This window comes from Martes martes, assembly GCF_963455335.1.
Source record: "Martes martes genome assembly, chromosome: 3".
Classification (NCBI taxonomy): domain Eukaryota; kingdom Metazoa; phylum Chordata; class Mammalia; order Carnivora; family Mustelidae; genus Martes; species Martes martes.
The window spans coordinates 13,474,592-13,490,176 of NC_137890.1; the positions used below are offsets into that span (position 1 = coordinate 13,474,592).

The 15,585-nt window shown below is 43.0% G+C and overlaps 1 protein-coding gene across 1 annotated transcript in view; it reads right to left on the reverse strand.

Annotated features, from left to right (window-relative positions):
- Nucleotides 1-420: 420 nt before the first annotated feature.
- Nucleotides 421-15,585, reverse strand: part of HS6ST3 (heparan sulfate 6-O-sulfotransferase 3) — a gene marked incomplete at both ends in the record, with an annotated part of 646,275 nt that continues 631,110 nt past the window's right edge. Inside the window, one exon of the mRNA XM_080799474.1 lies at nt 421-1,129. Coding sequence (XP_080655600.1) covers nt 421-1,129 — 709 coding nt within the window. The remainder of the gene's footprint in view (nt 1,130-15,585) is intronic.

A 15,585-nucleotide genomic window follows, 5' to 3' on the forward strand; every position in this document is an offset into this window, starting at 1 on the left:
AGGCCCATATTTCCATTACAGAGACAGTGTAAAACAGACCAGTTTCAGCAGAACATCCAAGCCTATAATTTGGCTTTTCATGTGTGTCTCTGTGGGGTTCCCATGGTGCTGCAAAGGAGCTCTTCGAGAACTGTTTCCTTTCAGGTGCTTCTCTCCTTGACCTCCTAAGGACGTCTCTATTGGATGCATTCCTACCCTACTTAATATCAGGGATTGGAAAATATCGGGGGGCGGGGGGAAGAAGACAACAGATCATCTCCAGCTGGATAAGGATGAAGACAAAGAGGAAGCAGGTGTCCAAATCAAGCCACATATAGCCAGATGTCCTCAGATGCCCACCATCCTCCAAGGTCACCAACGCCACAGAAGTTCAGTGTGCCTGCTCATCCTCCCCCTCCCGAGGAAGGAGAGGGCAGGGGGTCACCATCTCACCACCTGGCTGTTGTAGTCCTCAGTGACTGCCCCCTCTGTGTTCCCGTCCTCTTTGGGCCACCGGTGACTCCGATGCTCCCGCTGCAGCCTGCGCTCCTCCCGTCTCCTCTGCCGGTCCCTCTGGTGCTCTCGCTGCTTGGTGTGATGGTAACGCTGCTGGAAGAGATCTTTCGCGTACTCGTAAAGCTGCATGTCCAGGAAGTTGAGCTCCTCGATGCGCTGGCGGGCGCCCTCGTTGATGTCCACATTGGAAGCCCGTGTGATGTTGAACTGCGTGAAGGGGGAGATAAACTTGAGGTTGAATGTCCTCTCAAAGAGAAACTGTGTCTTCCTCTGGAATTCCGTGAGCCCAAAGAAGGCCATGTTCTTCAGGTTGTTCTTTGCACTCTGCAACAGGATGGTGTTTCTCTCGCTCTCATTCATGAAAGTCAAGTTGTAGCAGCCCACCAGGCTGAGGTCAGCCAGCATGCGCACTTGGCGGTTGTTGGCCAGGTTGTAGGAGCAGTCCATGAACTCCCGCAAGCTGACCCCAGACCAGTCGTCCCCGGGGTAGCAGGTGGGCAGCTCATCGGGGGTGGGGCTTCTCCCATCACACATGTGGAGGGAGGTTTTCCACGTGGCCCCTCTCTGGACGTGTTTCCACTCGCTCAGGTAGCGTGACACTGGGTCCCGTAACATGGTGATGTAATAGAAATTCCTGGAAGAAATGAGAAGGAAGAGCGTGAGTCTTTGACAATGACAGCTCTGGGATTCTGAACCTCCATAGTGTTTATATCAGCACGGAGTCAAGGGGCTCTTCTGCCAGATGTTCGTGTGAGAATGGTTGCCTGCATTTGCACCTATCAGACTAATGTTCCCATATGTGTGTATTTTCATAAACATGAGTGGACCAGGTTTTCAACACCATTTGTTGAGTTTCTCCTCCCTGTTCTGGTGTGGGGAGGGAAGTGATGGGGGCAATAGGTGACTCATTCATTCAGCACATTCATTTATTCACTGATAAATTGCTGCTGGAAATAATACCTTACAATAAGAAAACACACCAAGGTTTTTGAAAGTTATTCCCCAACCGATTTTTTATTTGTGGCAGATGTGGGACTGTGTGATAGGGAAATATGAAAGGAGATGGAGTGGTTTACCCAAGGCTGTGGGACTAAACAAGGCAAAGCTGGAAGCCAAAGGTCCTTCGTCTCTTCTGTTGACACTGCTATTCCGGATTATAAGGGCTGGGGGAAGATTTGCTGTGTGTGGAGAGCAATATTTATTGAGGACCTACTATGTACTGGGAACTGTGATAGATACTTCACGATACTAACATAGATAATCCTCAGCACAATTTCATAAGATGGGCTTTATCATTACTTCTTTTTTTTTTTTTTTTTAAAGCTGTGAACATTGAGACTGAGAAAGGTGAAAATATAGCCCAAGATTCTAGAACAAATTAATACTTGAACTGCAATGGAGTCTAGGTCCACTGATTTGCCTCTGTGCTTTCCTGTGTACCATATTGATATTTTAAAAACAAAAATAAAATTAATATGTATTGAATGCCTATTGTCAGATACTGTGGTTATTACAATTGTAGGTCTTCTCTAATGGCATCAAATGGAACCTTGAGAAGAAATATATATTTTTTTAAATGGTTAGCTTCAGGATGATCCAGTAAAGATCAGGGTGCTTCCGGCTTCAAGGGGCAAGAAAAGTGTGAAGAGGCAAGAAGAGAGTTGGAAAAGCTGACAAGTAAAGACAAACCCATAGCATTAGAGGAAAGTAACTACTGATTTAAAATGAGGGAAAGTCTTCTCATAATTTGAAAGCCTGTCTATGGAATGGGGTGCCCACCCCCACCCCCCACTGGCACGAGGGGTGACCCTCAGAGGTCTCCGGAGCAGACAGATGATCCTGAAGAACTCTGAAAGGAACACCGGGCTTCCCTTGGCCATGCTAAACTGGCTTAAGAAAAAAAAAAAAATCAATACCCAGTTAAAAGCAATGACAAACATAAGGGCTTTAAGGGTGTAGTGCTTTTTTATGCTGCTTTTAAAAAAGGAATCAATGAACTATAATATTTAAAACTCTACATTTACTATTTTCACTTCTTTTGAATGCCTAGCCAGACAGTTTTGAAATGTGCTAAGGGAACTACAGTATCTTAAGAAACGCCAGCTTCTCCTTAAATTAGAAAGAAGAACGTGCTGAAACTGCCACAGACAGGCCAGCCTGAGCCCTTGCTTTTGCCAATCATCATTTTACGTTACTCTGTTGTCTTTTGTGGTGACAGTATGACAATTTCATCAGTGGAAGGAAATTTCCCAAAAGGTCAGTAGGGAAGGCAGGAAAGGACTGACACAGCTTCTGGGCTCCACGAGGAAATGTCGACGGGAAAGTTTTGTTTGGAGTGGCTCTTACTGTGGTTGGATATTATATGACAGATCATTATTAATCCTGCTTTGGTCCTACATCAGGACTTGTTCGTGTTTCAATTCTACAAGCAGAGACTGATTTTTATGACACAAAGCAAGTGCCTAATAAATATAGAAACGCAATAATGATCATAGTGAGGTAGCTCAAGTGGGTTAAGGATGCCAAACAGATTAAGACAGAAGAATTTAAATCAGAGATATCTTTGCATGGAGTTGCAAATGGAAAATTTATAATCTTCCTATAACTGGGCAAAACAGATAATACAAAAAAAAAGGATTTAAGGAAAAAAGATGATGATGGTCAATGGATAAGTCTCGACCTCATTTGTGTGTCTCAGATTTAGGAATGATCCAGATTTTTAAGACAGTCATAAGAGCTGGAGGATTTTAGGGGCAAGAATTACAGTGGTTTATGACATAAAGGTTTATCTAGAACCTGTTTGTGGAATCTTAGTGGCTTTTGTCTCACTCAGAAAAATTAGCCATAGACTTCCTGAGGTCTTTGTGCAGTCGGAAATTTACATGGTCTCCAGGCTGACTGAAACTGACTTGGCTTAAAATGGTATTGGTTTCAAATTTAACTTCATTCAACGTAACGTTGCATTTAACAATGACTAGCTAAATCATAGGATGATGTGTACATGAGTAAAATAAGTCCCAAATGTCTGCAAGGCTTACCAGCCAAATAGATAAGAGATCAATTTGTAAATAAAACTCTGACATCAAGACACAAGAAGGTACTGGTGGGACATTTATACTGATGAAGTACAAACTTGTCCCATCTCATGGTTCCGGAGGCTCATATAACATTTTGGTATTGCTTTAGTCAGATATATTGTCATGTATGTTTGTTTATTTGTTTAAATTCTGCCAAGGAATCAAAATAGAAAGTTAGACAAATAGGAAAAATAAACCAACAGGGCTGAAGATACAGCAAAAACACCTAAAATTGATCAACGGAATCATTTTTTCTCATTTCTATTATTTTTCTCTTTTTTCATTTGCTTCAGACAAAAAATTCCAAAGATCAGTATTGAAATGATGGCTATGTCCAGGCCACACACCCAACGGTTATTGTCTACCAGCTCTATTCCAGTTTGATGAACCTCCAAAACAATGTGAACTCATTTTCTTCCGCTCTCCAAACGCCCAATTCCGTTTCTAGGGAGAAGTCTTAGAGGGTTCTGTACTACTTGAAATTGCAAATTTTTTTGGACATTACTTGCTCAACAGCACAGTGGAAGATAAAACAAAGAACAGAGAAGGACAAGCAGCTTCCCAGCAAAGGAATTTGTTAATTCTGCAAAAGTTAACTGAGCCTCCTGTTTGCCAATCCCCCGCCCAGGGGCGAGGCATCAGGGACTCAGAGTTTACTAACACATTGCCCTCGAGGGGATCGCCAGCACCCAGGGATTTGGGTGCAGTGAAAGAAATGTTAACTACCACGTTAAGGGAATGTTCTACCAATCTCCTGGGACCAGAGCAGTCTCCAAGACAGATAGCTTCATTTGTCGGTGACAGCGTGCTATCCAGCAGGTGGGCTGTTTGCCACCTACTTCGCTGAGAGTTTGGATGAATTCATTTAAGGGCATCTGTAAAGCAACTGCAGCTCTTTCTGATTGTCCTTCTCGGGGCCCCGAGGTAATGATGGCAAATACCTGTGTACTTGGGAAGATTAGGGAACAGGGCACCTTGGTTAGTTCAATGATCGTTTTAATGGATAATGATCGTAGGGGCCATCGCGGCGTCCTCCAGTCCAGAGGCACAGAACACACACTTTTTCACGGCTGCTTCAGCATCTTGCTCTGCTGTGAGGTAATCATATCTCCCAATTCTAAATGCAGCCCGGAGGCGTGACTGCCTTCCCTCCATCTTTGCCTTGTCTTTTGCTCATTTGCATACTGCAGAAAACTTCCTGGTCCTTTCTGGCCCAACTCAAGCCTCCTATCCGTCTTGCCTGACCTTTCCAGTCTCCAGGGTTTTACTGCATCACTTGCTGCCTCTTTTAACTTGCATCTGAGCGTCTCGGTCACCTCTACCCTTGAACCTCCTCTTTGATAACTGGACTCACGTCCCAGAACACTTCGCCCAAAGTCCTGTTCATGGCAGAAGTTCCACACCTGATGCTCCTTAAAAGAGATGATCATCATAGAAGATGAATGTATTTTACTGACTAAGGCTAATTTTGCCTTTGATAAATACACCTTTCTGTCCTTTCCTAAAATGGATCTGATCTTATTTTTGACTATCTAAAATGTGTGAAAAGAGTAGAAAGAGACAGAATCTATTAATGTATCCATCATTTGACTGGGATGGTCCCCACCCAGAGGGAGACAGTCAACACAGACTTTGGATTAAAAAAAAGAGTGTTTCAAACAACAGGTAATTAGGATCAATGAGGTGGCTTTTTAAAAAATTTAAGCTTACTATTTTTCTTCCCTACTGCTTCAAGAACCTGTATTTCACCAAGCAGTTTATTGTATAATTGCTCATTTCTTTAATTAGCAAGCCATTTAATTAACACACGCTTGTCGAGGGTTTGTTAGGTGTGAGGATCTACTCTAGCAAATGTGGAGAACGTTTAAAAAAGAATAAAATGCCCTCAAGTATTATGGGTGTGAGGATGATAGATTAGAAAAAGATACTGGGTAGGGAGGTATGGAGATAAAGAGTGGACAAGGAGTATTGAAGAGAAGAGTTCAGAATGTACGGAGAGCAGAGTGTTCTACTTAGACCAGGAAGCTCACGTTGTGCATTTCACAAAATGTTTGCTTAATAAATGAATGGCTGGTAGGAGGGCAAAAGTGAGAAGAGCTTGCTGAGCCCAAGTAATCATGGGTTCTGAATACAGCTGTCAATCACTAAAATGGGAGAAGAGTTGATTTCAGAAGATTCATTAGGCAACAGGGTTCAGGATGGACAGAGTAGGCAGAGACAGGACAGACACTTGGTAGCGTGGTGAAGGGCTAATGGAGAAGAGCCCAGAACTGTCAGGGTTGGGAAGGAAGAAATCAGGGACAGATTCGTATCATGCAACCATGTGTCAGTGTTCCCTCCCCATTTCCGCATCGCCAGCTTCCTCCAAACTACCTTTCCCTCTTCTGTATGTTCTTCTTTCCTTCTACCTAATCCTTCCCTCTTGATTCCTCAATGAAAGAAGGCAGAGCTAGTATTCTCATCAAAAGGTGGAATGAGGAGAATTTGTCTCCAGAATCACCCTGCCTGTGGCGATTCAAAAAATATTTACTTTTATGAGGTTATCACTTGCCTAGCCAATGAAAACACATCTGGAAGAGCCTATAAAATGCCACATTGACAGCGAAGATTTATTCAATGTATTCCTTCCACCGCTAGCCTAACCCTCATAAAATCAAGCAGCAAAATTAATATCATCGAGGTCCACTGTTCTGCGCGTTCCGAAAAACTGGCTCAAATAGAAAGTCCTGCAGCCAACCTTTTGTGATGTCCTCTGAGGAAGGGATTTCTCCTCCCCTGAAACTTGTGCCCCTTGTGTTTTATCTCCATTGCAATGACCAGTGACTGCCCTATCCCTTGAGCAGGCTTCATGCCTTAATCATTATCCCCCAGAGCATATGATACATGACCTTATGCAACATGGATGTTCTGTTCTTCAGTGTTTGTGGCATGAAGAAATATTTTATCAGCTACTATTTCAGGGATTCTGATAGTCATGTCCCCAGGAAACCAAGCTTGCTGCCTTAACCAACAAAAGTTGCCCAGGCTAATGGTTTCTCTTAGCCTAGACCTTGTGAAATGTATGGGAAATAATCAATTTCTCCACCTTCCTGTTGCCCTGCAGAGTTTTCACAGAGTTTTCCCCTAGATAATCAAGTTCTACCACAGCTCAGTATCCCACAAAGAACATTGTGAGCCTTTGTCAGGTAGATTTGGGGGTCATCTGAAGGAGATCTTCAGTTCAGACATTTAATAGTGTACATCTTAAACACAAGCTGATGTGTGCATTTTCAAATAGTGAAACCGAGCTCCCCCTTTGCCCCGCTGTACTGTGCGCTGGAGTCATATTCCAAATGCTCAGAATGGAATTAATTTCTTGACTCCCTTTAGAGCTGCACACTCATTATGAGCTCCCCATTCTTCATTATCTCCGAAGAGTATTATCGGCGCTATCCTGTATCTGATAGGGGGAACTGTGGCAGTTAGAGCTTGGCAATCAGACTGCCCTTTGACACGGTGATGAAAAGGCCTTTTATTCAAGCCTTGAAAACAAATTAACGATTTTAAGAATGATGTTCTAAGCAAATGGGAAATTGGGAACTATGATTGTTAAGTATGGTAATAAAGAACTTTCGGCGGCTGACAATGGTGTGTGTCAGAGCGATTGGTTCCAAGGATGTCCAGTATTATGATGAGAAAATGGAGACACGAATGTGAGGGTGGTTATCTTACTTCACACAGAAGCCACACATCCCCCACCACAGGGCCGCTGCTCCCCCCTCACCACGACTTACAAAGCAGCCAGACGTTTCTGGCTAAGGCATTTTTGTTTTACTACTACCCTGAGATCTTGACTCTTTTCAATCACTAATATAGAGGGGGCAGGAATGCCCACATCTCAGGGTGCTTCCCTCAGGGGGAGAGAGGCTTCTCATCCCCCCCCCCCTTTTTTTTTTGCCTGTGTACTTGATAACTTTAGAGGGAGAATCCTTTTAGATGTAGCTGGTCTGGCTTTTTAAAAAAAATCTGTGATTTCCCCCATCTCCCAGTTAGAAACTCAACATGGAAAATAGGAACCGTGCAGAACAACACAAGAGAGGAAAAAATATTAAAATTATCTATAATCACTTCTCTTCACTCCCAGATAACCACAGTTAAATACCTATTTCTTTCTTTAGAGATTTGAGATCATAAAGGAACATTTTACTCTTAACCTGTATATTTGTAAGTCAAAACTACAGAGTGAACACTTTTTCGATTTTATTTCATATTCTTCTCTAAGAGCGTATTATTCCAATTATAGATGGGCCATAATTTATATGACTAATCTCCCAGTTTGGGACAATTAGGCTGATTCTGTTTGAAGGAGGATACTATAAACAATAATCCGGTGACTGTCCTAAACTATAAATATTTATGCAGGGAATACATTGCTGGGAGTAGAATTTCGAGTCAAGAGAATTGCCCCGATTTCCCAGTCCTGATGCCCAAATACAGCTGACCACGGTTAGCCTAGGAGAGGACATTCAGCGGGGCCTGCCGTCACGAGCTACCTGGACCCCAGGCAGGGCCATGCAGCAGGCTCTGCTCCCTCCTGGGGCGCCCGGCAGGTGGGCTTGTGACGCGGCGGTGTGCAAACATTCTTCCAAAAAGATCTGTTTATTTTGCACTTAACCAGCAGCTGGACTATCAAACGAGAGACGAAACCCACTCATCGGTACTGCAGCTCCATGAAAGGCCACTCCCCACCCGGATCCGAAGGACAGAAGGTTCCTCCCCGGATTACACTGGGGGCCAGTCCTCGGCGAACAGCCCCGCGGGGGCGCAGCATTTCTGCGGTTCTTAGAGGTCAACTAACTTCAGTGCCGGGAAGCCGCACACTGTTCCCAAACCACCAAACCCAAGCCTGAAATGAGCCGCTTCTGGATCCTACTGGTCCTCTCGCAGGCACACCAGCCCCCCCTCCAACCTCCCCCGAGGAAGAGGTAGTATTTATCAATAAGATAAAATCTCAAATCCGGTCCCGTCGCTGCTTTCTACGGACAAGAACCCTGGGAGGCTCGGGCTGACGCAAATGCCATGATTTTCAGGTGGCTGTCGTATTTGCTTTCACTTTCCCCCAAGTGGCTGCCGCAGGAATACATTTCGGGGAATGCACGTTCCGGGGGGCTTGCTTTTGCTATCTCGCCGAGTACAGTTCCTTCCAGTTCAGTTTCAGAGGCGCCGGGGAGGGTCCGGCGCTCATGCATTATTCAGGGACTTCGTGATCATTTGGTTCAGAGGCGCAGCCTTGCCGGGATTTGGGTGCGGGGACCTCTCGAGGCGCTCTGCTCTGCAGAGCTGTGGTTTATGCATGTGGGGGCACCCACCTGAAGCCTGGAGCCGCCCCGGAGTGAGATAAGGCCCAATTCCGTCTCACTGGCGGCTCTGATCCCAGCCGTGCAAAGCGGAACAGCAGATAGAACACTCAGATTGCCTTATCAGGCCCGTGCGCGTTCAGCCGGGCTCTCTCTTCTTAGCTAATTTCCCAGGCGTTGCTTTTAGCAAATGTGAGAATTACCCAGCCTAGAAGCAACGAGGTGTTGCCGTTGCCATTGTTTTGCTCTAGCCAGTTTGGAAAGGAGAAGAAGTGAGTCAGGATATTTAAGATACTTAAGAGCAAGGCACGTGTTTCAATATTTAGGTTTCTATCTGACAGCTTTGATACGGATTTTCCTAAAATAGCACGGGAACTTAAAAAAAAAAAAAAAAAGTCCTCTCTGTCCAGATTTTGCTGTGCTTCTTCCATAAAAGATGCTTCTGAGTTAGGATTTTCCTAGATTCTGTTGTCAGGACTTGGCGATCATTTTAGGATATTTCACGAAATACCCGAGAGATCCCCGCTTGATGCCATCCCTTGCCAGTTCTCAAAGAAAGAGTGACTTGGAGGTCATCCCTCAGGCAGTAATGATGGGGCAAGCTAGCCTAAAACATGCAAAGTTCCATGTGGCACAAAAGTCGGTATTAATAGCAATATAACGACTGACATGTATGGAGTGTCATCTATGACCTGGTACCCTTACTCAGTGCAGTACTTGCATTCAGTCAACAAAATACTAGGCTTTTATATGATGTCTGATTTCACGAAAATCTCCCAAAGAGAGTTCGGAGGGCCTTCTAGCCTCTTCTAGGAGTCAGGCTGTCTTAGAAATGCAGTTTGTGACCGAAGGCTGCAATGGTCCAGGCTTTGTTGAATTCAAAGCTCTAGAAGCAAAATGAGCATCTTGGGGTGAGGGGTTTGTGGTTACCTGGCAGGGTGGGGGGGCAGCAGGAAATGAGGGGGGGGCCGCACACTGTAGGGTCGGGGAGGGCAGGGGGCTTATCTCTGGAGTCTATGCGTCCAGAGGGTTTTCTAGGTAGTCACAGCTTAGCAGTTCAGAAATAATTCTCCTGACCCCAGCACGTACACGAAACCTCAAAACAAATTTGCACTTGAGCTACAGAGACTAGTGGGAAAGACTGCAGTGCGGCTGCCTTCCTTTTTAACACTCCTGAGGAACCTAGAAGCCAAAAACTGTAGTAAGCTTTGGACAATAATGGATGGTTGGAAATTGCGGCACAAGAGAATTCAGATAAGCCAGAACTCATGCCATGCCATAATTCTCTCTCTGGCTTTAAAATAAGTCTTTTTCTGAACACAACGCTATGAAATCTCAGGAATGTGTTCAAAGGAGGTGGCTTTTTTTTTTTTTTTTCTTCTGCAGGTGGCTTTTATTTAGGAAGAGCAGATTCAAGGAAATACAAGTCAAGCTCTACTCATTTGGACATGGCATCCTTCCAAGCATTCTGGAAACTTCCCTTGAGGTGCCGTGCAAAGAGAATAGGTTTGAGGTCAGAAAGATCTGGCTTTCGATTTCGGATGCACCTCACTCTTCGTGAGACCTGGTTAGCTTACATGACCTCTGGGAGCCCTGGTTTCCTCATCTAAATAGCCAGGGTATACACGCTTACTTTACAGAGTTGCCAGAATAAAATAATAAGTGTCCAGGCCCCAGTGGTAGCTTTAGACAGGAGGAACTCCACACACCATGCACACCCTCCCCTTCAACAACTGTCCATCCTTCGTGATCATCAGAGCCTCAGAAATGACCCAAAGATGGTGAGGTTTTAAATATTAAACAAACTGTGTTAATTAAAAAAAAAAAAGGAGAATGCTTTTCTATTTGTGAACATGCTTACAGTTTTGAAAATACTTTCCTCATTCCTTATCTCATTTCATCCTCAGGAAAGGACAACATCATAGCAGATTTTTTTTTTTTTTTTTAATCATAGCAGAATTTTACTGATGAGGAGACTGACACCTGAGGATACGAAAGGATGATCCCGGGGTAAAACAACTCAGAGGCAGGGGCAGTGAGACCTCTCTCTTCTTCTCTAGCCACTCTATTCATTGATTTGTTCTATTTAAAAATATTTTTGATTATGTCCTTCGTGCCAAACACTGTGCTATGTCCTTGGGATGTAATTGCCCACAAGACTGCAGCCTTAACCCCAAGGCGTGGACTGTGTAGCCTTCTTTCAAGATCCTACACTGTTGTGTTTTGCTCCAATGTCATCAAGTTAGAAAGAAACAAGGTAATTTGCACCTGATTCTATAGGGCGTTTCGTTGATTTCTGCATTAGCTCATTTTCTCCTTGAAATACATGGAAAAGAGGGACCCAGAAGAAACAACCAGAAATGCCCGGATGTGGATATACCTTCAGATAATAGTTAAAGCTGCAGGGGAAAAAAAAAAAAAAAAGAAATCACTCTGAAATACTAGACTGGGATTTCTAAGTAAACAGTGTTGTGGTCAGTCTGGAGGCACATAATGCCTGGTGGTCCCTTTTTCTGTGATGCCCGCCGATCATTAAGAGGTGATCATTAAAGGATTGCAAGATGGTGATATTCCAACTCTATCATTTCTGCTTCATTTGCTAGCTGTGATGCTTCTATAAAGAGAAACTTCCCTTTATCCACTGTTTGATCCCCTGAGGTACAGTTGATAGAGTAGGGAAAGTAGATGAATGTTTGACTCATGTTATTTACTGGTTTTCAGAATAATTGATTGTTTTCCTAAAATCTCCAGGAGGAGCTTTTTGTAGATGTCATTTCTTTTTGTTTGTTTCTTTTTGTTTTTATATCATTATTAACATGTGAATCTAAACACAGTGAGTTTCAATACACCGCAGTCATTATACTTATTTGAGGTTCAAATCATGTACTTTTGGCCAGCCAGAGCTTAGTCCAGATGGAACCTGGGTCCCTCTATACAGCCCTTACAAGCCTTTTGTGGATATCCGTAAGGATCTCAGCACTGCCGAAGTTCATATTAATGAAGACCGAGAAAGATGGAGTTAGAGCCAGAAATATAACCTCTCTCCTACGGAACAAAATGATTGCTGCTCAGCCTCCTGCCCTGGCCAGCATCACCTGTCCTCCTGGCCAGGGTTACCTCTCTCAGTCCCTACCAGGCAATGTAACTGCCGCTTCCGTTAATTGCACCTGAGCATTGAAAGGGAAACAGACCAGACACCATCTTTAACTCTCCCATGTCCTATCTAGGTCCAAACATCAGGGGTTTCTGCTTTCATTTCTTTTTCTTTTTTCCTTCTTCAATGCGTGTATATGACACTTTCCTCCGTGCTAGGAACAATAGGCAGGGCTAGTGATTCATTTGTGACTGGATGCCAATGTCACTCCACAGACGAATCTAGGAGAAACCAAATTAGGCTGGAAGTAACACGGAGCCCCCATCAGCTTCTCTCCAAAACCCCCTTATTCACAATAACAGCCTGAGCTCCTTCCAGAAGCCCAGCTTATCACGTGGACCCTGCATGGGACCTTCCAGCGGCAACGGGCTCTCAAGCATTGTTGTAATTCTGCCTAATTAATAAAGCAATGACAGAAACTTAGAAAAATATATGCATAATAATTTAAATCTCCCAGGAAAAAATCAATTCGTTCTGTCTAAACTTTGCCTTGGGTGCTCCCTTCATCAATTCAAGTGTGGAGCACGGTGACCTTAAGTTGCAAATATTTTTCTTCGGGCGTGATTGAAGCATCAGAGAGGTAATAGCTTTCAACATGCATTTCTTAGAGATTTAAAAACACTCAAATGAGGACACTTATTTTCCCACTTTACTCTGCTATATGTAAATCAGAGAAAATAATCTTTAAGATGCTCAAAATAAATGTAGCTCGGGGGCTGCTGGTTAGCTTTACCTCTGTGCAGTCAGTACCTGGATTAAAAATAAGAGAACACATCCCTTAAAAAGCAGAATGATGCAACGGTAATGCCCTTACTTTGTGAATTTCCCTCAGCAAGCCCCCTCTGCGTTTATTATTTCTCTTGGCAGTAAGCACTTGAGTTTAATAATGAGAAAAGAAAAAAAAAAAGTAGTTCGTCTTTTAAAAAATTGGCAACGCTCCCATTCCCAAGTCTTCCATTGACATGATGTGAAACACGATGATGTTGATCTCAAATGAAGACCAGTTCAAAGCCAGAACACAGGCAAATGAATGTAACCAAAAAGAGAGAACGGAAAACAACAACAACAAAAAACCAACAACAACAAAAAACAGCCAGAAGCATTTCATCAGCTTTCAGCTGGGGATTATTGCAGCCACAAGAGGGCTCTCAAATCTTTCCAAACACTAGGCAAGCGCTGAGTACTGTTTCTCTAGTAATTAATTTCCACAAATCAATATTACCTATTAAGGTGTGTTACAGAGACAAGCTACAGACTTCGGACACTTTATGCTCAAGGTAAAGAGAGGATTTCCTATAAAAATTCCAGGGGCCTGCCGTGATTCTAAGTCAAAACCAAAATGAGTTGCACCTGTGATTTCCCGTGTCTGCTCTAGCATAAAAAATCCCAACACTGCACATTTCATCAAAGGTTAAAACTGAATTTGAAGCACTGTGTATATAATGGAATACATTGACCTCCAATGCATTTTAAAAGCTGTCTGCTTCCTTCCACCACATCGTGCACCCCCCAAAACAGCCAAGGAGGCTGATAGACAAAAGTTAAAACCAGTGACCCTTTCCTGGGGCCAGGGGGAAGTTGCTGGAGCCATTAGTCCTGGAGGTTTTCAGCTCCTGCTGAGGGCTGTATGCTGTTGATGTCTGCAGCCTACAGCACAAAAGACGCTTGCAGGGAAGGAGGGTATTTTAATTCAAAAGAGAGGGGTAGGATCTCTTGTGGCACCTGGGCAGAAAAGGAGGTTTCAGCAAATAAGGACTAGAAAGTCCACTTTCTTGAAAGCTCTGACAGAAGAGAATAACACCTCTCACCCCTACCTGGGGCAAAATATGGGAACAGAACGGAAGTCCTCCCAGATTCATTAAGATATCAAAATCATCTTTGTACCAACTCAGAAAGCCCCTGTGAGCTTTGATATAAAATAGCTTTTGATAAGCGCCTTTTCTCTAACAGTGACATAGTACCAATGAAGGGTAGAGATTGGTAACAGCTTTACTGCCAAAGGGCAATAGTATTTCCATGGCATTTTGGGGATGTGGCCCTTCTCCTTCCAGAACTGGCAACACAAGGAGGGTTGAGGGAGGAGGGGGGGCACCAGCTAGGACAGCTGAATTGTCCCTTCTGGTCAGAGTTTCCACACACTCATTTATTTCTGAAATTAAGAATTATGGTAGAGTAAATCCCTGGTTCAGGAAAGGCCAGTGTTCTGCCTTCGACTCAGGCACCCAAGAGATGTGCTATGGAAAAACAGATTCTCTCTCATGAAATCCTACACTGCTTGGCATATCCCCCAAATGCAAATGGAACTGAACCTTGATGTAAAGTCTGTACATTTTTAACTAACACTCTTTTAGAGTGTTTTTTGAAGTTTTCTGAAATTGAAGTTTAACTGACACACAATACAGTTGACCCTTGAACAGCGCAGAGGTTGGGGGTACCCACCCCTGGCACAGTTGAAAATCTGTTTATAACTTTTGACTCCCCCAAAACTTTATGAAGGGTTTACTGTTGACCAGAAGCCCTGTTGATACCATAAATAGGTGATGAACACATATTTTGTGTGTCTTACGTATGATATACTGTATTTTTACCATAAAGTAAGCTAGAGAAAAGAAGATGCTACTAAGAAAATCACAAGGAACAGAAAATACATTTACAGTATGACCCATCCATTTATTTTAAAAAATCCACCAGCAAGTGCACCAGTGCCGTTCAAACCTGTGTTGTTCAAAGATGAGTGGTATTACGTTAATTTTAGGTATATAACATAGTGAATCAACATTCATATACATGATGAAATGCTTGACATGATAAGTGGAGTTACTATCTGCCACTACACAAAGTTACCACAATATTATTGACTATATTCCATATGCTTTTTCACCCTTGTGACTTACTTATTTTATAACTAGAAGCTTGTACCTCTTAATCCTCTTCATCTATTTCATCCATCTCTACAAGCTTTTTCTCTGTATTTATGAGTCTGTTCTGGTTATTTATTAGTTTGCTTATTCTTTTTTTAATATTTCACATGTAAGTGAAAATACATGGTATTTGTCTTTCTATGACTTATTTCACTTAGCATAATACCCTCTAGGTTCATCCATGTTGTCACAAACGGCAAGAGTTCATCCTTTTTTATGGCTGAGTAATATTTCATTAAAAGATATATATGAATATATATCTCACAATCTCAATGATATATATCCATATCTCACACATCTTTAGCCATTCATCTAACAATGGACACTTGGGCTGTGTCCATATCTTGGCCACTGTAAATAATGCTGCAGTAAACATAGGGGTGCATATGTCTTTTCGAATTAATTTTTTGTTTCCTTTGGGTAAACACTGGATGGTAGGGTAGTTCTATTTTTAATTTTTTAAGGAAACACCATACTGTTTTCTACAGTAGCTATACCAGTTTGCATTCCCAACAAGAGTGCATGAGGGTTCTTTTTTCTCCACAACCTCACTAATACTTATTACTTCTTATCTTTTTTATTCTAGCCATTCTGAAAGGTGG